This window comes from Rissa tridactyla, chromosome Z (assembly GCF_028500815.1).
Source record: "Rissa tridactyla isolate bRisTri1 chromosome Z, bRisTri1.patW.cur.20221130, whole genome shotgun sequence".
In the NCBI taxonomy this organism is placed as follows: Eukaryota; Metazoa; Chordata; class Aves; order Charadriiformes; family Laridae; genus Rissa; species Rissa tridactyla.
The window spans coordinates 69777101-69800826 of NC_071497.1; the positions used below are offsets into that span (position 1 = coordinate 69777101).

The following is a 23726-nucleotide window of genomic DNA, read 5'->3' on the forward strand; positions in this document are numbered from 1 at the left end:
TGAAAGGGCTGTCCTATGAGGAGCAGCATGGGACTTTGGGTTTGTCTAGTGTGGAAAAGAGACTGAGGGGTGACCTCATTGCTCTCTACAGCTTCCTGAGGAGGGGATGTGGAGAGGGAGTGCTGAGCTCTTCTCCCTGGGATCCAGTGATAGGATGCGTGGGAATGGGTTCAAAGCTGCACCAGGGGTGGGTTAGACGGGACGTTAGGGAGCATTTCTTTACCAAGAAGGTGGTCAAACACTGCAACAGGTTTCCTACAGAGGTAGTCGATGCCCCATGCCTGCCAGTGTTAAAGAGGTGTTTGGACAATGGCATTAACGACATACTTTAACCTTTGGTCAGCCCTGGATTGGTCAGGCCGTTGGACTAGATGATTGTTGTATGTCTTTTCCAACTGGAAGAGTCTGTTCTGTCTGTTCTATGCTATAAGCCCAATGAAGTCAAGCTACAATAAGCTCTATATTGGTATACAGACTGTCAGAGAGTAAGAATAATTTATTTAATACCCTATCTCACTATAAATCTACAAGGTAAACTCTCTGAATAATCTCACAATATTCATGTGATATGTGGAACATGCTGCTGAAAGGCACGGGAGATACCTCAGTGGTGAGCAGGTAAAACCTTTAGAAAGATGAGAGTAGACTGAGGCTGAGTGAAAAATGTCACTTGTTCCATTTGGTTTTGTTTTGGCTGTTCCAGATTTTATTTCTGCTTTCCCTTTTTTCTGCGTTCTTGGACAGCTTATACACACTTTTTAAATTTATTTTTACTTCCCACATATATAAATAGATGGCAAATAGACAAGCACTATGGAGTGCTAGCTGGGCAAGGTGCATATGGGTAAGCTCTTGGTGACAAGAAAAGCTATACTGCAGCCATTTTTCTCTCTCACTAAAAAATAAAGTGATTGAAATCCATTCTACCAAAGTACTGGTTGTAACCGGGGAGTCTTTTTTCATAAAGAGATAAAACCAGCCTATATCGTGGAGAAATGATAAGAAGAATCACGGCGTTATTCCTCAAGCATCCTGGCTAAACTCCAGTCTGGCTAAACATATTTGCACACCTACACTTTTATTCATAGTTCAATGATGTTTATTGTATTCCAAAAACCTCCCAACCCTAAGTGGTGTACTGTTTCTGGAACATCAATGCTACTGTGTTTCAGTGGTGACTAAGAATCTTATATTCAAATGACAGAGAAACTGAAGACCTCTTCAAGTCAACAGGAACATAGCAAGGCCAAGATTTCACCCATATTGAATAAATCATGACTGAGCACTTTGGGATGAAAAACTTTCTAAAAATATAAGCTTACTAATACAAGAACAGATACATCAGAATGACCAAACTGTACTTATTTTTTACAGCTAAATACAAACAAATGATATTTCAAATACTGTTTTACAGTATTTTACTATTCATATTTTATGGGGAAAACTTTAAACATCAGAGATGTCTATACCAGAGTACAAATTTCAAAGATACTAGCTTCAATATTTAGTTTTGCTGAGTTTTTTTACTATTTCCTGCTTTTGTTCTAAAAAGGCTTTAGTCTGAGGTTTCAACACAAGATGGCACTCTAAAAAGATCTCTTGACTGAAAGAAAAATTATTGATACAGAGAGGGTTTTTTTGTCACCTTATTGAATATATTCTGAGATTTTTTTGTCCTGTATAATTTTCTGGATTTTTAAAGGTCTTTAAAATCCATTCAGTGATGCTAGTTTAGCAATGGCTTTAGTATTTGTAAATGAGGAATTCAGGAAGGCATAGACAGTAAGATAGACATTAGTCACACAGATTATACTATGTAAAAGCTGAATATGATCACAGAATTACAGAATGATTAAGGTTGGAAGGGATCTCTGGAGGTCATCTGCTCAAGCAGGCTCTCCCAGAGCCAGTTGCCCAGCACTGTGTCCAGATGGCTTTTGAATGTCTCTATGGATATAGACTCCACAACCTCTCTGGGCAACCCACTCCCATGCTCAGTCACCCTCAGAAAAAATGAAAAAGGTAGAAAGTGTTTTCTGATGTTCAGAGGGAACCTCCCGTGTTTCAGTTTATGCCCATTGCCTCTTGTCCTGTCATGGGCACCACTGGAAAGAGCCTGTCTCCATCCCTTTTGCACCCTTCCTTCAGGTAATTACAGACATTAATAAGATCCTGCCTGAGTCTTCTCTTTACCATCCTGAACAGTCCCAGCTGTCTCAACCTTTCCTCCTAAGGGAGATGCTCCAGTCCCTTAATCATCTTAGTGGCTGGACTCTCTCCAGTAGCTCCATCTCTCTCTTGTATGGGGGAGCCCAGAACCAGACACGGTACTCCAAGTGTGGCCTCACCAGACCTGGGTAGAGGGGAAGGATCATATACCTCCACCTGCTGGCAATTCTACCGATTAATGCAGACCAGGGTACCATTAACCTTCCTTGCCCCAAGGGCACATTGCTGGCTCATGTTCAACTTGGTGTCCACCAGGACCCCCAGATCCCCTTCTGCCAAGCTGCTTTCCAGCTAGGCAGTCCCTAGCATATATTGATGCTTGGGGTTGTTCCTCCCTAGGTGCAGGACTTCGTGCTTCTCCTTGAACTGCATGAGACTCCTGTCAATGCATTTCTCCAGCCTCTTGAGGTCCCTCTGAATGGCACCGCACCGCTATGGAGTATTGCCCACGTATCCCAGTTTTGTATCATCTGCAAATTCACTAAGGGTACACTCTGCACCATCATTCAGATGATTAAACAGGACTGGACCCAATATTGACCCCTGGGGTACAGCACTAGTTACTGGCCTCCAACTAGACTTTGTGCCGCTGATCATCACCCTCTGGGCCTGGCCATTCAGCCAGTTTTCAGTTTACCTCTCTATCTCCTCAACCAGCCCAGCATCAACAGCTGTTCTATGAGGAACTTATGACAAACAGTGCTAAAGGCCTTCCTGATGTCCAGGTAGACAATATTCATAGCTTTCCCCTCATCTACCAGATGGGTCATGTCATCACAGAAATTTATCAGGTTGGTCAAGCATGACTTCCCCTTGGTGAAGTCATGCTGACTACTCCTGATGATTTTCCTGTCCTTAGTGTGCCTGGAAATGGTTTCCATGCTTAGATGCTCCATCACCTTCCCAGGGATCGAGGTGAAGGTGACCAGCCTGTTATTCTCTGGGTCCTCCGCTTCTCACCCTTCTTGTAAAGAGGAGTGACATTTGCTTTCCTCCATGCTTTGAATAAGATAATACATGATAATATACTTTTATTATACTTCTTTTAATCAGATCCTTAAATATAATAACTTTTGTTAATGATTCATGATCTCATTATATTTAAATGTTTGTAACAAAAGTACATGCTGAATTCCTAAACCAAGGTATCTCTCTACTATTATAGCAGCAAAACTGTTGCATTATTAAAATGTAACTTAGTCCTTCCCTAGAATATTATTATCAGCTCTAGAGTAGCAGAAAGAATATCATATGGCATTAAAAAGAAGTTAATAGCCTTCTAATATAGAACCAAATAACGCTGAACTTTCTTTAGTACATTATTATATCTGCTTTGGAAAATACATTTTTTAGCTAGATGAACGAAATCATATGGTTGAGAAGTACCTTTGGAGGTCAGTTAGTGCTTTTATTCTCTCAGGGAGGACTGGTTTTATCTAAACTTTATCTGAACTTTTAGAGAAAGCTAAAATTAGCTTTCTCTAAAGCTTTATCAAGCGTTGGAACAGGTTGCCTGGAGAGGCTGTGGAGTCTCCATCCTTGGGAGTTTTTCAAAAGCCAGTGAAAGACAGTGGATGAAACAACCTCTGGTTTCAGGGGCTTCTCACTAGAGATACCTGCCCTGTGGGAGAATATCTCAGTACTTTGGAATTGACTTCATGGAAGTCGTTAAAATTTCCTAAGTTTAATCCTAATGTTTAGTCTAACATGGTATTTTGACAGAAATCAGGATAGTCTATTTATCTATTATAACAACACATATGGGAATTATACACTGTTGGAAAATGTCAGAAAAAAAGCATTTCAAAATATGTTTTTGAAACAATTAAAATCTAACCATTAACTACAAGCAAATAATAGTCCACATCTCACTCATCTAAACAACTTCTCTATTGAGGACAATTCGAAGACATTAAACAGGAGGCTAACGATTCAAATGAGCAGACCCTTACTGCTTTCAGTAGGTTTATGAGGTCTGACATATCTCTCTCCTCACCACAAAACCTATGTCTGACCTTGTACTTCCCACTGGTTTTCGAAGCTGAGCAAAGAGCTCCTTCACAAGAGACTGATGATAGAGCTCCTGAGAGCCGAGCAGCACAGGTCGCCTTGCAGGAGGATGCACTGTGATTCTTTACATGGATAAGGGAGCTGTTTGGATGTAAAGGCTGCAGTCCCAACCCCTGGTGATGATTTCAAAGCTGTTTCTTAATTCTTCTAGGAAGAGTGAAATAGGTAGGATTCAGATCACTATTAGGAATAACCCATGAAATAGTATGGTCTATGTTATGCAAGAAGTTAAATAATAGTTCTTCTTCTTAGGCTCTATGCATTCACTGAATTTTCCCTGTGCTTTGCAGAAAGACTGCAAATCATGCCATGCAGTGATTCCAGGGAATTTGGAGTTTTCGGTGGCTTTCTATTTAAGTGTGTATTTCTAAACATCCAATTTAGCTTTTATAACTTTGGGTGCACCGTAAATAATCATTAGATCTCACTGTGCTCTTGAAGTAAATACTAAAGAAACATGCTATGATGAGAAATTACATGTAACCTCATCCCATATGGGAAAGGTGTGACTATGTACAGGAAAGCATTGCATTTTTCACTGTTTTTTTTTTAAAAAGAGGATGGAATGAAGCAATGGACCATGGACCTTTAAAACAAGAGTGTTACAGCTTCATGATGCGTTATAGTACTTCTCTAGGACTTCTTCCATTCCAGAGAACCTCTGCACTTCCCCTTCACGGTAATACAGCTGCAGTTCCTTGTGACAGCATTAGGTTTGTGAGTATTTCGAAGTTACCCCATCTACCTAATGTGTTTTTATCTACACACACACTTGTGGAATACACACAGGAACTGTAACTGTATCTGTAATTCTGGTCTTCTGTACTTCAGGGAACTTTTGGAGCTCAAAAGAAAACTGGTTGTCCTGAAAGATCCATACTTTGCTCTGTAAAGAAATTCCCAAGAGAAATCAAAGAATTTTGTCCTTATTTATCTTCAGTAAGTCACTACGGTAGCCTCTTTATTTACCCTCAATAGGTGACCAAGACAGCCTAAAAAAATCCAAAGATTCCTGTGTACAACAGGATCCCTGAAAATTTGCATTATTAGATTAGTACCATGGGCTCTGGAGCAAGACAGGTGTCCACTGTAAGAGCATAAAGGCAAACATACGCAATTGTCTTATGCAGCTGCTCTGCAACAGACTTCTTGCATACAATGGCGTGTCTGCCATGTGGATCTAGTGTCTAAATTACGCTATATAAAAAGACGCATCTTCTTGTCATCAAGTTACTCTTATCTTATGGGAAAGAAGATGTCAAGATTTTAAGAAAGCAAAGTAAATTGAAATAGATATTAAAAACAGAACACCTCCCAGAAAAAGTTATCTAGGAAAATGAAACACAATAATGAGAAGGAAGCTTGTGCTGAGAGAGACTGATTTAAAGATACTTTATAACTAAGATAAAAACATAGCCTGTAGAGTAAATCTGCAGAAAGAAAAAAGTTATCTCTCAGTTTCACTTGCTATATTCAGTTGTCCTCAGGATGAGACATCTGAATTATGCAAGTCATTAATAACCAGCACAAAAAATTACACTCAAATATGAGAGTTTACAGTATTAAAAGAATGTAATTATTATGTGATGGCAATACAAAATCAAATTCTTTACTGGTTCCTTGCAATTGCGTAAAACTCCCATTAAATACCAGAAAATCAAGCCGAATTACACTTTAAAATAATTTCTCAAGCAGTAACTTCATATGCCTTCTTTGTTGTTGGAAAAAAGGCCCAAATGGTAGAAGGGAAACTCATCATTAAGGATGCACACACCCAGAAAGGACCCTGTGTGCATCTGTGTGTGGGAGCTAGTCTTTAAAGGAAGAGACTGGTGAAGCATCCAGAGTGATTTAGTCTGTGGCATCTCTTGTGATACAACCAGCTACAGACAGAGCTAAGTAATGCCTTTGAGATGCAGACATCTGTAGAAAATGGGATCTAGACACAGAATCTAAAAATATAAGCAGACTGTAGTAAGGTTCTGATCATTATGAAACGTGGTGAAGTTACTGCGGTATCAAAAGTACAAGTGCTCTAAATCCCTTTATGACGGCCAGGGACACTACATAAGGGATCCATTAAGTGACATAAGGCCAGATTGCATGTAGCCTTGCCTTAAACGAAAGCCCCTTGCATTCTGCTTAATAAAGTACTGTATTTCTGAGATCCGCTGTGGCAGCAGTATTAAACATATAGCGCTCTTTCAGTTGGGTCATTTTTTATGCAGTGTGCCCAGGTGGCCAAGAAGGCCAACAGCATTCTGGCTTGTATCAGGAATAGCGTGGCCAGCAGGAGCAGGGAAGTGATCGTGCCTCTGTACTCAGCACTGGTGAGGCCTCACCTCAAGTACCATGTTCAGTTCTGGGCCCCTCTGTACAAGAGGGACATTGAAGTGCTGGAGCGTGTCCAGAGGAGAGCCGCCAGGCTGGTGAGGGGTCTGGAGACCAGGTCATATGAGGAGAGGCTGAGGGAGCTGGGCATGTTTAGCTTGGAGAAGAGGAGGCTGAGGGGAGACCTCATTGCCCTCTACAACTGCCTGAAAGGAGGGTGTAGAGAGGTGGGTGTTGGCCTCTTCTCCCAGGTGAATAATGACAGGACCAGAGGAAATGGTCTGAAGTTGTGGCAGGGGAGGTTTAGATTAGATATTAGGAAGAATTACTTTACTGAAAGAGTGGTCAGGCACTGGAACAGCCTGCCCAGGGAGGTGGTTGAGTCACCATCCCTAGAGGTATTTAAGAAACGTATAGATTTGGCGATTTTGGCGATTCAGGGCATGCTCTAGTGGCAGAGATTGTAGGGGTTTGTTTTTTTGTGTCTGTGTATGGTTGTACTCGATGTTCTCAAAGGTCCTTTCCAACCATGAAGATTCTATGATTCTATGATTTATTCTCTTTAGATACATTATATATATGTATGTAAGTGTATGTGTACGTGTGTGTGCAGCTGACGCACATAAATAAACCCTACAGTTGACTACTTTAGGCTGCCTCTGCCAGAGCTCTCAGTAGAGTGAAGGATAAATTTCCTTAAGACCTTTTGGCAAGCTCTTGCTCTATTCAAACTGAGATCTTTTCTCACCTTCTACAGAACTGCAAACTCATTAATGGCTCTATATTGGTTATTGAGTCATTCAAGCATACGCAGAGCATGCTAGATTTCTTCCCGCTATCTCCTTCTCCCAGGGTTATGTAAGGACACCCTTTCATTTTTGCAAAGCTTGCTAGCTTATGCTGCTCGCAAAGGCACTGACGAATATGTGCTTAGTAGAATACATGTCTGCACTCTCCTCTGTTTTGAAGCGCTGACAAGCTCTCAAACAGATAGCAAAAATGACCCCTCTTTAAGCTGAAGACAGTGAAAAGTAATTCTGAGGGTTTTAATCTCCAAGGTGGGAAAGCAAGAAGAACTAAGATTTTTTTATTTAGAGCAAATGGCTTTCCATCCTGTTTTCTTTTAATAGTTCGTCATGTGAACAGGAATAAATCCTACCGTTTGCTTTGTTCTATGGACAATAGATAAAACCCAATAATTCAAATAATTATATTACCCAAACTTTACTCACTATCCAAACATTACTCACTTCATCTTATCTCATCCTGTCACTGGTAATATGCATAGCAGTGCATTCAAAGATGAACAACAAGGAACTGATGCCTTTTTTTACAGGCTTCTAATCAGGGTTTGGTTGCTGATAAATCTGGCAGAAAACCATGCTTTTAAAAGGTAGATATGAAGAGGCAAAACCCCACCCGACTGGATTTTCAAAAGTACAGAGGTTTAATGATGACTTAAAATGGTGTTAACTGAATATGCAGATGCTTTTGCAAATCCTATTAGCAGCCTATTTGCATACCCTGCTTGCAGTCACAATGCCTGACCACGGTGCCATTGTCAAGGGAGATGACGCTGAGGTGACTTTTACTATGTAAGCAATAACCTTCCTGAATTTAGTTCCATGGAACTATGACAGATGATGCCTGCTTCAGCTTATGTATAGTTGCTCACCACACTGTGGAGAAATTGGCAGGTGTCAGACCATTCACACACTGCTATTAAACAGTTTTCCATGGCTTTAATCTTTTAAGATTACTCAGGTTTCCATAGCATTCAGGACAGGTGAAACAAGGATTCTAAACTGCAAGATCAGTCCTAAAGGTAAGAATCTTATGCTCCTAATATACTCTTTCACAAAGCTGTACTGATCCAGTAGTTCCAGGCAGAGCGTGTCTCTCATGACCAACCTTACTCTTTTTCACTCTATGCATCCACCAGCAGCATGTGAGGGTACAACTTTCAGCATGCAAAACTCCTGGTTCCCCATTGCACAGGAATGAAAGGAAGGAAGAGCTGCTTCACTGGCCAGACTTTGCGCATACTGAACCACAACAGTGGCCCTGGACGAGGTCACTGCTAGATCAGACACGACACCGAGCATCTCCTCCTGATGCCTTTTTTATCACATTACAGAGGATGGCTCATTCCAGTGAGCAAAAGAAGATCAGAAGAACTTCACAGCCTTGTGGCATTAACACCAGTCTATCTGAATATGCTGGTCATGGCTTGATAAGAGCTCAAGGACTGAGGTGACCCTGAGCTTTTAAAAGAATGCCAGAGGACCAGGAAAGCACTCTAATGCACTTCCTCTATCTTATCTGGTTGTCACTACTGTAGAACAATAGTGTTCAGTGAAATACATCCCCCCGTTTATGTTTCTATCATATTATACGAGCCTGATTTCCACCTCCTTGCTTGCAGTACGTTTTATTTCAAATTTACAGCAACATCTAGTTAATATGCGTTACACTGTTGCATCTTAAAAGAATATTAGGACAGAACACATCTGAAATAATAATTCAATAATTTTGTAACAGGTTTGTATGGTCCATTGCTATTTAAGGCATCAGAAAATGCATTGTTTACCCCAGCAAGCACACCACTTACCCTCAGCATAGGGCCATTCTGGAACACATGGGGTTCGTCACAAACTACACAGTATTCGTTCAATACTGGTATCCGCTGCTCAGCAAATTCAATAGTCTGAGAACAATGAAAATGAGAATAACAACATCTGCTTAAAAATAATTAACAGTCAGCTCAAGTTCCACAGTGTTTTATAAATGGGTAAGATATGACACCCTACCTGCACAAGAAAGCCACGGTCTCGTACTGGAATGCATTTTGCACCATAATTTTGCTGCAAGGAAAAAGTTGAGGCAACTTCAGTGTTGGTAGACTAATTAAAAGGAAATGATAAAACATTTGTATTTTTTGCATGCAAATATTTTAATTAACCAATATTTGCATCTAAAAAGAACTCTCATTTGCATAAGCCAGCCATTACAACTAACCAATCCTTTTACTGTTTCCTAAGTGTGGGGCATATTTTTAGCATTTCTTCTTAGTCCTTAAATCTGATGAGGTTTTGCATCTCAGCAACCCAAAAACTCTACTCTCAAATGGAAACACCAGTGCCTTCACTCTATTCTAATAAACCGGCATTTGGTAACTCCCATTACATTTTAACTGCGGATTGTCTATCCAAATATGGGCTACCTGCTTAGGCTTGAAAGACTAATGTAACTCTCAGAACGGCTGAAAATCTTTTCCTTTTATATTTACTGACATCTCACTTCCATAAGCACCATGCTAACAGATCTCCATGCTCAGATCCCACTCAAATTATTTCTGCCTTATTCTTTCAACACAACAGCAACATAAATTAGAAGGAATTTCCATTACAGGAGCCAGTAAGGTACAAAATTCCCTCTAGGCTGACACCTATTCCGATCAATCCTTGTTTTGAACAAGAGTCAGATCACCTCCATTTACAGCTTTTTTTTGTTTTTGTTGTTTATAGGCTTATTTCCTTTCATTTCTCTGCTTAATTGGAAACTTTTCCCTTTTTTTCTCCTGAGAAACAATCCTCCTAATTGTATTCATGTATCAGATTGAAATACTTTAGCTGAGAACAGAGGAGAAGTTAGGGTCCCAATTCATTGCTTCCATATTCCATTTGACTTCAAATTGCAGTTAGGCACCCAGGCTACCCATATATCTGATGCCTGCATGTAAGATGGACTGTTGATTTCCTTCCGCTAACATCAGTCAAACTGCACCTGACCATGTGTGTGATGATCTTCCTTCAAAGTACATGCATTCTAGCAATAAATTACTGGTATTTTTTAAAGACTGCCAAGCAGGGCTTGCATTTTTTCCATATCAGCTGATAACATCAGTAATGAAACCACTTGGTCAACTTTTCATTATCTTATCAAAATCAACCCCCCCAAAAAATGGGACTTTTCCTTCTAACTTCCGGAGAGAAAAGTCTTGCTATGTTAAAACATCCTCTGCTGATTCAGAAAAAAATGCATCTCTCAACTGTAACATGTAAGAAGTCTGTCGGCTCACCTTAAATTAATATTGCTGTGCACGTTACAGGAACCAACCACACAGCATGTATATAAATTATCTTACATCATTTTTGTATATCACTGCTTTTAGATCTGATGAGTATTGCTCACAGCTTATTAAACTAATTCACCATGAGACATAGCACACTCAATGTAATTTCATTATGCAGAATACACTGTTTTGAATATATGTACGGCATTTCAAGTGAGAATCAGCGTTTTCTTGCTGAGAACATCAAGGTACCACCAGGCTAAGGGAGTGGAGAGGGCCGTCTCCTAAGTGCCCCTCCACAGATTTAACAGAGAAAACAGACAGGTGCCTTGAAAGAGCTCAAACAGACTCACTCTTTCCTCTAAAGTATAAAAGCCATCTTTTAAGAGGCAGAAGAATTAATTTTGAGCGCTCTTTCTTAATTTTAAGAATATGTGCTACCCTTTGTTTTCCCAATCGATCGTGTCTCTGGGGAAAGAAAGGGGGGCAGTATGGACCTAATTCCTTCCCTGACCTCTGGCTGCCACCAGCACGTTTGAAGGTTGAACCTTTCACAAAGCACAAGTGCACAAGAGGTGAGCTGAATCATGACTGCGTCCCTTCCCCTGTGATGATGACCACAGACACAAAGACCAGAAGGAGAGGTGACCTGGCACCCAATCAAGCCAATGGACGGTTGCTTCCTCCACAAAGCAAACTGAAATGAGAAAAGATCTGTGTGACAAAGCCGATTCTGCAGCGCAGAAGCGCACACTCTCCCTTCTTCCTGCAGCAAGAAAGGAGGCAGGGAAGGAAGTGGGTGACTGAACTTTTCCCATGGCCAGCAGGTACACTGAGCTGTATTCAACATGACACATAAAATCTCTGTCTTAACCTAAGTAAATTTTGGTTTTATAACTTAAATATATGTGCATGAATAGTTGCTTACATCCTCCTTAAAAAGCTGACTCCGTTGCTCTTGTCTTCCAATACGCTCAATATATCCAATATATCCACTAACACATGTTCTAAGTATTCATGCCTTTGCATAACAAGCTAACAGCATGTTTGGAAAATAATAGGAGGAAAATGAGCAGAATAAAAAAAAATATTACGCACAGCAGCTTGTGAAGGTGATGATGAAGATGGTGTTAAGATACCAATAAGCCCTGAGGTAAGAGAGAGCCTCCTGCTCTCTGCTATGGTGGACTCCTTGAAAGGCTCCATTTTGGATGATTTAGGGGCATTGGAGTAAGTCTTGCTGAGTAACTTGTGATTCTTCAATCCATCCAATTCTTCCATTCTAAGATTACTGGAGCAGGACCTGCTTAAAAGTTTGTGGGGCTTCAAGGTGCTGTTGTGCTCACATCGAGGATCCCCAGAACACGACCTACTTAACAGCTTATGGGGCTTTAAAGTGATGCACTCCTCCTGCTTGACGGCTGCAGAGCAAGATCGGTTCAACAGTTTGTGCGATTTAATAGCCATTGTCTGTTCAGCCCTCGGGTCACTCGACAACGAGCGGCCAAAGGTTCTGTGAGATTTTGTGGCACACATATCCTCCGCCTTGACTGTGCTAGAGCAAGTCCTTCTCAGTAGCTTGTGAGTTTTGGAGATGCCATCCTGTTCTGACTTCAGTTTTGATTTATTTTTACCACAGCCAGGTGGAGGATAACTTGGCGACCTTAAAAAAAAAGGAGAAGACCAAGTTGGAGAACGATCAAAATCTTGTGCAAATCAAGCAAGATCACACATATGTAAAAATTTTTAAGTGTCACCTGTCCTTACGTATTTCACTAGTGACAAACGCAGCACAACATTAAAAAAATAAGCAATTGTACGTAGCACTAATTTTCCAATACCAAACAGACATCTTACTCCTATTTACACACAAGCTCATTGATCAAAAAGACAACTAACTGCTGAAGTAGAAGTTAGAGCTATAACCTTACAGCTCTTTTAAAGGCCCCTATGTCCCACAACAAACCAGTTATTCAGGAAGTTATCTTTGAAATGAAATCCACATATTTCATAGGAGATTATAACACATTTTCATTATCAAAATCTATCTTTCCTATGTAATAATCATGGCACAATCCCATTAAAGTTATTGTCTTCTGGACCCAGCATAACAAATTCTATGTTCAGATCAATGGAAGATATAATTAGCAGTGAAACTTGCAGGTAGTAAATCAAATTTAATTCAGCTGCAATAAACATTACTCTTAAAAACCTTATAATGACCTGGGTGCTTTGTGCAAGACAATTTGATGCCCTTCTTTCCTGTTTTAGACAAATTCTAGCTCTGTAACACTAGAATTTAGAATGTGAGGGACTTAAATTATGAATGCGTGAAGTAAAGAGCAAAATGTTTTTATGAAACAACATTCACATGAACTGTCACATTTCTACAAGGCTCACATATATTTGCCTGTCCTTTCAAAGCATGTAACTGGTAGGCTGAATAATTTTTTTATGCTTTATAGCAACCACAGTCTTTGGAGTATTTTCTGGCCTTGGATGGAATAGAAAAGAAGTGAAACCCCAAGGGAAGAGGCTGGCAGGTTTCCCCACCCTGTTAGCAAGTGGTGACAGTAGAAGATGCAGGTGGAGGTTGCTGACTCACTGTTGCAGTTGTGTCACCACCACCCTCCGGCAGACAGGAGGCAGGAATGGTGCTCCAGGGAGAGGGAGGGTCCTTGCATGTGGCCTGAGGCACCTTTGGGCAGAGACCCCAGCAGCAGCCAAATCAAGAGGAGAAAGACTGGGCTGGCTTTTGCACGCCCTTTCTGAATAAAGCCAAACCCCAAGCTACAGCTCGCGCTAGGCATGGCGTGTGGCACGGCAGGGTAAGCCTTCTACTTAAAACACCACCTTCCTCTACTTAAAACACCACCTTCCTCAACGCTACCTTTGGAAAGACGGTCTTTTGTCATCCCTGACATGCTTCCCTTCTCTAATGCGAATGATCGCTCTACTCCCTCTCTTTTTTATACATGGAATTTAGAATGGCAAAATTCATCAAAAAGAAGGAATGTTCAAAGAGGCATTCATTTCAAATGTACAGAAGGGGTGATCTGTCAACCCTTCATAAGCAGGAAAACACGCTAGACTAGTCACATCCCTGAAAGAGGTAAAATCAGAGCCTGATTTTACATACACTTAGGAGTATGAGTAACTGGCAGAAGTCATAATGAATTCAAATGAACCATTCACAAACTACTTTTTATGGTTTTAATGCCTTTTTTCTTTGAAATTCTGTGCCTGCATTTCAAAAGTGGTGAACATTAACGTACTCAAACAGTGGAGAGGGGTGGGTGCTCAGCAGCTCTAAAAATCAGTCTTTCATTAAAGACCATTCTAGTTTTAAAAAATAAAAAATATACACAGCTGTGGAAAGAACAGCTAGACAACCACATTTTTTAAAATATATATTATATGTATGTTATATATTACTTGCATATATGACCTATATTCTTGCTATTCAAGTAACAGTCAAATGCTACCAAGCTACAAAGATACAAATACAACAAGTTAAATAACGTAAAATTAATTATTTTCAATTCTAGACGAAACATGGCTGTTTCAGACAGCAGAGCGCTGAAATGCTCTGCCTTCAAATAGTCTTAGAAACTGCAGTAGTACTGAGTTCACTTTTGATGTCATGCAAGGCAAGGACTGGAAACCCATGAGGTAAGATATAAATAGAGCACTTCTCTGTGGAGAAAAGTCAGCGTTTCACCTTGTGAAGTCTGCTGTGGATTTTGAACAGGATATGGTGTTAACAGCTCATTTTCCTTGCTATTACCTGCGCAACGTAGAAAAGATGTGCAGAGGGGATTTCACCTTTTTATCAGACACCTTCTTATTGTGCGTACAATTAGATTTCTCTTTGCTGTTCTTCCACTGTTGTGTAACAAACGTCTGCATGATTCTGCAAATTAAGAAAGAAAAAAAGATTTTCTTATCCTAGCCAAGATATATTTGCTTTAATACCGGTGTCTCTCTGTTCACCACATAGGTGATATGATGCGATGTCCTCACTCTACAGGTAGCTGTAGCAGTCTCAGCTCCTCAAAAATGTTGGGGTTGTTTTCCACATACAACTTAATTTACACTGAACTTTTACTGAGAATACAGTCTGGGTAAACAACTACTGCAGGACTTACACAGGTATGCCTCTCATGGAGATCTAGAGACAAACTGATTCAAAGGCATCCCGTCCAGCTGTAGGCATCTGACTCTCCAGTGACTACAGAGATGGGGTACAGCATCCACACTGCTCAAGTAGGAGTATGTTCTCCTACTTCACAAATGTGAAGGTAGGGATGTCGAATATTAAACTACCCAAAGAGGGTTTACAGAGAAGACAGAGCAAGACAGCTCCCAGAGATGGACAGCAGAAGGCTGCGGTCACAGCTGTAGCAAGGAAAGCTAAAAAACATAAAAGCTATAAAAAGAAGACATCCAGAAGAAAAGTAGTTAAATACAATCGGTTGCCCACAAAGGCTGGAGATTTCACAGCTAGGTTGCCTGAGACTCAAGAGTTTCAGGCACTCTTCACACTCTAACTGAGTTAGAGGAGTGAACTTATCTAACTTTGAAGATAGAGGAGGTTACCTGGAGCAGGAGGCTGCACTGGGTGACCTCCAATAGCTCCTTCCAAGCCAAAGTACTCTGACTAATCTAGCAATGGGGGTCTTTGAGTGATAAAATCCAAGTGGAAGTTGGTACAGATTTTATTGAAAATTTAGTGAATCCTCAAAGATGAATATCCTGTTGCTACAGCCATGAGGGGCCATGGGGTTCAGGGGTATTCTGACTTCTGCTCAACTGTGAATTATGCAGCTACGTCCTTGAAAATGTCTTATGGGAACCCTTTGTAATTGCCTGGTGCACAAATCAGAGGCAGTGTTAAGTACTGAAACATTTTAAGGGACCGTTCACTCTGGGGAGCTTTTTATTTTTTTTCTTCAAAGTCATGGACCATAGAGAGTTTAGTAACATTACTTCATTTATAAGATTATGAAAGTGGTGCACTGAATTTCTTTAAACACCGAACAGCAAAAGATTCTTTTTTTCTTAAGGGATTCTTATGTTGTTATGGTCAGATATTAAAGCCTATATTCTTGTCATTTTATTACACATACACGACCATATGTGAAAAGATGACTTGGCAAAATTTTATTAAATTGAATTGTACCACGAACATATGAAACTGCTAATTTTTCCAACTGTTCTTCCCTCTTGTCCTCGAAATGTGAATGGCCTAATTACTGTGGTAATATTAAAGGCGACCATGAAAGCATAGCCCCCTTAGGGTATGCATGATGCTCAAAAAGCCTGCTCCAGAGGTTTCACCATCTAAGCAAAAACATGAAATTGAAAACTCCTAGCTACAGTCTTTTGAACTTTTGTAGCTTACTTCCTAAATGGCAGCAAAGTGACAGAAACCCCCGGCAGGCAGCACAAATCAGGTTCTCCCCAACAACTGTCAAAACTGAACTTAAAAAAGAAAATCCTGTTATTTTTTATTTCAAGAAAAACAAGTTCAAAACAGTTTGATCCAACCAACCTGACAACCTGTGAATTTCATCCTACTTGGCACGGTCCAGGAACTAAAAGAATGTGATATTCTCCTAAAAAAAGGGGTTTACGCTTTTCTAGACTTACTTTTTCAGCTGATGTCCCAGCCCAAATCTTTCCTTAGTAGAGATCTGAAATACATCCACAGTTGGCACTACAGAAAAAGGAGATATTGTTGACATATATGAACTTAAAGCAATAATTGAGAACTCATGACCATGTAAGTCATATTTAAGGACCCTGTTATATCTGGACCTTTACTATAGACAATGCCATTGAAGAAATGGTGAAAGGGGGACATGTCATCTATGCCTATTAAGAAATGAATGGTCCTTTTTGGAATATCACCCAATATAATTAGTAATTTTACAAACGAGTAATTCAGAAATTGAATTCCCCCAATTCCCACTAATTTTAATTACAAAAATGTGTCTTTTTTTTTTTTTTTTTAAATATTGTGCAGGTACTAGAGCAGCATCAGATTAAATGTATCTGGATTGGTAATTCATGTTGCCTCATCTCTTATATTTGTTTTCAAGTAAGTAGTCTTTACACACATTACATTTCCTGTGACTATGAAGAAAACTGGCATAAAAATGCCTCTTTCTGGAGGCATTTTAATACAAGATCCACAACTGTCATCTAAGTACCTGATATGCGAATTCCAGTGGCCCAGAATTACCCTGACTTTTCCTCAAGACCCGTCCTATCATTGGTATACCCATATTCATCTGTCAGAAAACTGGAAGTGTGCAGGGTGAAGTCTGGAAATTAGCTCCTGGTATTACTAAAATCCTTTAATAACATTTACTAGATAGAAGTGGCAGATGGAAACCAGCACTTGTTAGGAGAGCCTCAGGTCCTCAAGGCAGGACAACAGCCAACACATATGACACGCCCAAATAGACCTGATCTTTCATATTACATAAGGTAGTAATGACTACAGTAAAATAAAAAAAGGAATGAAAACAAAAAATCTGGGGTTGGTTCAAATTTTATTATAAAAAGTAAATCAGTATTTTAAAATCTGTATTCTCCTGATCACTCAGAAAGCCAGACTTTATTCAGAATGTCAAATTGTATCCCTTAATTTCACTTTAATAAATTAAATTTAAAAATAAAATAAAATATATCTAACCTGGCTATCCAATTTCACTTAGTTCAAAGCCCTGTAGATACCCTTTCTCTAACGTTATTATTCAAATATAATCCTGTCTTTTAAAGACAAACTGATGATTTTTTCAAAAGGGATGAATGATTTGATCAGGGATAGCAATGTCTTCAGACCGACAAATTTAGAACACATGGTTGGGGGGGGGGTAATATATTCAATGAGAATCATCATACCTAGACCAGCAATCTTAAAATCTGACATTTAGACTACAATTGTTGTCTAAGTTCCACGGCCAGAGGAGACAGCCTGGTACCTCCAAAAGCTGATTCATCCTCATCTAAGACACGTGGGAGAAACTGCCCACAAGTACAATAATGAGAGAAGCTATTAACTAGAAGAACGACTATCTAAAATCAGGATATTACACAGCTACAGGGTGGTATGAATACCCCCCATAGTGCTTTGGAGTACACTGCATTTCCGTTTATCAGTCAACAGAAAGTACTACAGGAGAAAAAGATGTATCATAACGTTATGGCCCAGTAGTCTCAAAACAACACAGAATCACAGAATCAGAGAATGGTTTAGGTTGGAAGGGACTTTAAAGACCATCTAGTTCCAATCCCCTGCCATGGGCAGGGACACCTCCCATTACATCAAGTTGCTCAAAGCCCCATCCAGCCTGGCCTTGAACACTTCCAGGGATGGGGCATTGACAACTTCCCTGGGCAAACTATTCCAGTGTCTCACCATCCTCACAGGAAAGAACTTGTTCCTAATATCTAATCTAAATCTACCCTCTTTCAGTTTAAAACCGTTACCCCTCATCCTATCGCTACACTCCCTGATGAAGAGTCCCTCTCCCCATCTCTCCTGTAGCCCCCTTCAGGCACTGGAAGGCTGCTGTAAGGTCTCCCAGAAGCCTTCTCTTCTCCAGGCTGAACAACCCCAACTCTCTCAGCCTGTCCTCATGGCAGAGGTGCTCCAGCCCTTTGATCATCTTTGTGGCCCTCCGCTGGACTCGTTCCAACAGGTCCATGTCCTTCTTGTTCTGAGGACTCCAGAGCTGGATGCAGTACTCCAGGTGGGGAAGTATTTAAAGGGGAAGAGGAATTTACAGAGATATGGTCTTGTTGACACAAAAGATGGTGGACATCATTGTCTGGTTTTTGTCCTAAATAAAGAGATATGGCTGCAACAGCAGCTGAGCTCATAAAACCAGTATCAGTGAAGCACTTGCCTCTGGCCCTGACTTTGCCTTTCTTGGTACTCAGGCACTCCCGCAATCAGCTGCAGGACTGGGAACTTAGGTTCCCATTCTAACCTTGTCAACTGTGCAAAAGACATGTTGTTGTTACTCCTCATTTCACTAGATCATTTCTTACTGCAAGCTGCTCTTCACGCTTCACCTTCTCTTATTTGGTGCACTTTTTTATGTTTTAAATTACATTTTGTCAGAAATATTCTGAATACTAACACTGCTACCTGCAAATACATATTTTAAGATCTGCATATTTACAAAAAAAGATTGAAGCAATAAAATACACACAAAAAGACCAAAGTCAAGCAAAAAAAAAAAAAAGATAGATTGATCTGAGGAAATGCTTATTTGAATGAACAGAATATAGCTTATAGTTAGCACCGGCAGGCAACATATCCTACAAAAATAGCTCACTGGGACAGATTTTGCTAAACGTATTATGGCTAGAAATATCTGCTCATTTTCCAGAGGCAAAATTCTCCCACAGATACAAGCCTGAATGGACAGCTTGCACTGGAAGCTTGGCAAGTTATGGTCCAAACTGCAACTTAGTTCTGACTTCCCACTGTAATAATATATCTGAAGTTGACTCTTCCATATGAATATTTCCAAATCTTCAAAATCAGCTGATTCTTCAGGAGTTTGATCATTGTTACTCTCATGAGGAAGCTTTACTCACTTAACAACTCATTCAAATCTAAAGATTCCCAGAGTTCATACAGTCATAGAATCATAGAATCATAGAATCTTCATGGTTGGAAAGGACCTTTGAGGTCACCAAGTCCAACCATACACACACAAAAAAATCATATAGAAATCAGAAGCTGAAAGGATAATTATCATGGCCTGATTCTTCAAAGGTACATGAAAAAGCGCATACTAATGCACTGCACAGGTCTGTGTATGTATACCTTATCAGTGGTATCTCATCTGTGCAGATGATCCCTGATTTCCAAAATCAGGAAATCACATATGAGAAACTGAAGCTCTTTATTCCTTAACCCTGGTTCCTAGGGGAAGCAGTTGCATTTCAAAGGATATCGGGGAAAAAAGTTTCAAAAATCAACCTATGAACGTTTAAATTAGATGCCCATGTCATTTTTGAGGGCCGAGCTACGCAAATAGATGTATACTTAATTTCATACCAGTAGGACTGCTCTCAGCAGTAGACATAAGCACAGGCAGGGTCAAAGATTTGGCAGTGAACGAGTATGTATCACCCAGTACATGGCTCAGACCGAGACACCATACAAGGCACGTGAAGAACACACGGGTGACTAACCTGGACCATTTAAGTACTGCGTAAGTGAACAGTGCAATCGCACTATTATAGGCTCTGTGCGAATTACATCCCAGGCCACAGCAATCTCTTCCTAGTTCAAGACAAAAAGAAAACAACAAACACTATTAGCCATCATGACGAACTGCCACATTTTGTCAGTCTGCCTTAGGGTTGTTATAAACATCATCCATCCATTTACCCAGTTGTGGAGTATCTACTCCAACTTTAAACTCGAGACTTAGGACAAACTATTGCCTGCTGACACCCCTAAGAGCAGCGTTAGACTGCTTCCAGTTGTGGAGTACGATCATTTAAACTGAGCACAGCTTTATATGCAATACTACACTTACAGTGCAGGCAGACGCCTTCCCTTCTATCAAGAGATACTGCTTGAAAGCTGAGAAGCAAAGGAGCAAATAAAGATGGAAAGGAAACTTATCCCGTAACACAGGGCAAAGGAAACATTTGCTCCTTAAGACTGATTAAAATAATTCAAGGTCTGATTGGATTTTCTTAAATTTTAGAAAAGCCCTATAACATCTTATGCTGTGCTAAGCTAAGAATATGACATATCTGTGCAGAAGCTAACGATGCCCCTAAAAGCAGTAATTTTTATTCTCCATCTAGAGGACAGGAAGTTACTGCACAGACGAGGTGAGGAAGTGTGGAGTTAATGACAGCGCCGCTGTTACAGAAGCCACGCTGCCAGCCGGCAGCACCGCTGTCCTGTGTCTCCTTTGCCACTCGAGCCTCTCCCCAGTCAGCTGCAGATGCTGAGAGGCACACAGCAGAGCCCCTGACAAAGTCTTCTGCCCTATGAAGTGCCTTCACCTAACTAATGTCTAGGATAGCAAAAAAAGAAATGTATTTCATTTATATCAGTTAAAACATTTACCATGCACAAAGCATGTCTGAAAGGCAATACACATGCAGTAAATAAAAGTCTACAAAGCATTTTAATGGTGTGATCATAAAAGGAAAAGGAAACCTTTCCGCTGAGCAGCAATCAATAATGCGACAGGCACTTTTGAAGATCAAGTCTCCAAAAAAGGAAAGTCTCAGTGGTTGTCTAGAGAGTCTGATGTGTAGCAGAATTAAATGGATATTAATGTTCATTATGTAATTCTGTGATTAGATTACTTACATCAAGAAAGCTAACATCAATATGCAGATCAATATCTACATCATCAATGGCTCCATATTCCCTGAAAGGAAAGAATTACATTACATTAGAGCTCTTTAAGATACTCCTCAGCCCAGGAGTACTTATAACAGGGAAGATTTTATAAAGGATAATCTTGTCTGTAAAATGAGAATGGTTATAAAATACACATTTACATAGATTGGATCAATATTCCCAGTGGGTGACCGTCTGCTGCACTGGAACTTTCTTTCAGTGGATCTTGCTTAAACAGGCTAAATCTTTTTTTCTACTAATTCCCTCAAATTTTCTTTCCATTGCTGCTATGTATTTTTGCCTTGTGTATTGCACAAATAAATCACGAAAACAATAATGGTAACGTGCTGCTCCTATATTTACGACAAAAGAAAATCCTAGTTAATTTTCAAACGTATTTCAGGTTAACGGCCAGTAACCTAAGGAGAGGCTTGAGATAAATCATTGAAGACAAACACAACTTAGCCTAGAGGGTGGCATATTATAACGGCGAGATTGTTTCATACATTCAAGCATTTGTTTGTCAAAACATAAAGATTGCCCTGTAATGCACCCAAGGCAATAGCTGCCTAATTTTATCTGTTATGTGTAGTACTGCTGGAGTCCCCAGGGTTCAGATTTAAATTATTTCATTACCATCCGAAATCTTACATTTAAAGTGTGACTTTTCTGCCTCTTATTTTCTGACTCGTTCTAATTGCCCTCCCTCAACGTACTTGAAGACTTCTGAAAAAAAGGGCTAGAAAATACTCATTCATACGCCTTAATAAAAAATTGGTTTCCTTTCATTTAAATTACCTAAGTGGACAATACTGTAAAAGTGCAATCACTCTCAATTTTTCAAAGATTCTAGTCACTAGGTTTTTTTCTTTCCACTGCATTTATATCCTTGTTCTCACATTGACTTCCACGCTTTTCTATTAAACTAGACTGAGACAGCACACAGTGACAGTCGTGCATAAATAAGTTGATACAGTAATTTTGAAATACAAAAATATTTTTACGAATATAACTATCTCCTACCAAAGTGGCTCTCAGCCCATGGCAGGACGTAGCTCACACTGGAAATGCCTTGACCTCTTGCGAAGTCTGGTGGAGGGAACCCCTTCCACTGAACCTCAGCATCCCAATGGTTCTCTCTGGGAAGGGCAAACCCAAAGCCCCTCTCTAGGTCAGACATGTCCACACAAGGCACACACAGGGCAGGACGATGGCTGGCCAGGGCTGTGCTGCCTTGAGGCTTCACAGTCACCTTGAGAGCTGCTCCAGGGTTTGCTCACCCAGAGCTACACATACAGGTGCTGCCTGACCTCCTACACCTCGCTGAAGACCTGGCTTTGAGACAGTGAATTTCTCCACCTACTGAATGGCTTAACCACTGTCCTGCACAGCAGAGGCCTCAGATTTTTTTTGTTAATTTTCCAGAAGATCTAAAGAACAGATTGTTATGAACTCTTCAGTAATATTTATGAACACAGGCTGGTGTTACTCACATGACTGAGATTCAAAAGGCTGTCAATAAGTGTAATTTTATATATTAAACAGAAATGTAGCTGAAGTAATGAAACACAGAAATATTAATGGAAGAAAGGATCACATAAAAATAAGATATAATTGTGGAATTTCCATACTCATTGAAATCCCTTTGCCCCTACTCCATTGCCATCATAGAAAATGGATTTTAGACACATGATGCTGACTGTTGTTTTTCTTCCCCAAGCTGAAAGGCCTGGGGGGGGATGGGGGGGGGGGGGGGGGGGGCGTGTGGGGGAGAGAAATCATGCAGCTTATGATCTGCCGCCTGCAATGGCTCCATGAACACATCTTGATTTTGAAGCTCCCAGAGGTCCTCCGTCCATCAATGCACAAGCAACGTAAATAGATACTGAAGAGTTTGGATCAGTTGGTCCAGGGGGCTTTCTCATGGCTTTGGTGGACAGATTTCAAATGGCAGTGGTGAAAAGCATGTAGGTATAGGAATTTCATGTTTATATGTACAGTTGATTCTGTGACAGCAAGAGACTACTAAAAGAGGGTCAACTGTCTAGGAAATATGCATCTTAGTGGGTGCCACTGTCAGACAGACTTCTCACTCCACAGAGAAGTGGAGCTGCAGGAGAGGGATGAAATTGAATGGTTAACGCTGTGTTCGTCATTGCCAAGAATTTATGAGTATTTTCAACTACAGCGGAGTGGAAGAAGCATTAAAGTTTTCCACATGCCAAAAGCGGCCACATATGCCAATTTCTACTACAGTGAGCTGAAGAAGATCACAATGCTTCCAATGAAACAGTTGATTCAATAAATTAGAAGCAATAAAGTTTTTGAAAGGTTACATACAATGTTTCAATTTTAGGAGCTTGAGGGAGCCTATTGTCAAGGTACTCTCAATTTCACAGTTATCAGTTTGGCAGCTAAACATTTATCTCATTCACTTCCTAAACCCATATACAACTATTTGGATTTCAGTTCCCCAGGTCCTCAAAATGTAATGAAATTTCCACTTAATTTGAAAAGGTATAGTACACCATAGTTGTAGACACGCTTTCTCTTCTTAGACAAAAATAACAGAGCTTATTGTTTAGAGGTTAATGGGAATTGTTACTTGCAATATAAGTATGC

The 23726-nt window shown here is 40.2% G+C and overlaps 1 protein-coding gene across 2 annotated transcripts in view; it reads right to left on the reverse strand.

The window, feature by feature from the left end:
- The window catches only part of PARP8 (poly(ADP-ribose) polymerase family member 8), a 123770-nt gene that overhangs the window by 31518 nt on the left and 68526 nt on the right, over positions 1-23726 (reverse strand). For both annotated transcript variants that reach the window (XR_008463834.1, XM_054185827.1), the window contains exons 8-14: positions 21072-21132; positions 19928-20018; positions 16358-16424; positions 14493-14618; positions 11804-12368; positions 9441-9494; positions 9242-9337 (exon numbers count right to left, since the gene is read on the reverse strand). Coding sequence is in view for 1 of the 2 variants with exons in the window: in XM_054185827.1 (XP_054041802.1) it covers positions 9242-9337; positions 9441-9494; positions 11804-12368; positions 14493-14618; positions 16358-16424; positions 19928-20018; positions 21072-21132 (1060 nt within the window). In the remaining variant the exon portion in view is untranslated. The remainder of the gene's footprint in view (positions 1-9241; positions 9338-9440; positions 9495-11803; positions 12369-14492; positions 14619-16357; positions 16425-19927; positions 20019-21071; positions 21133-23726) is intronic.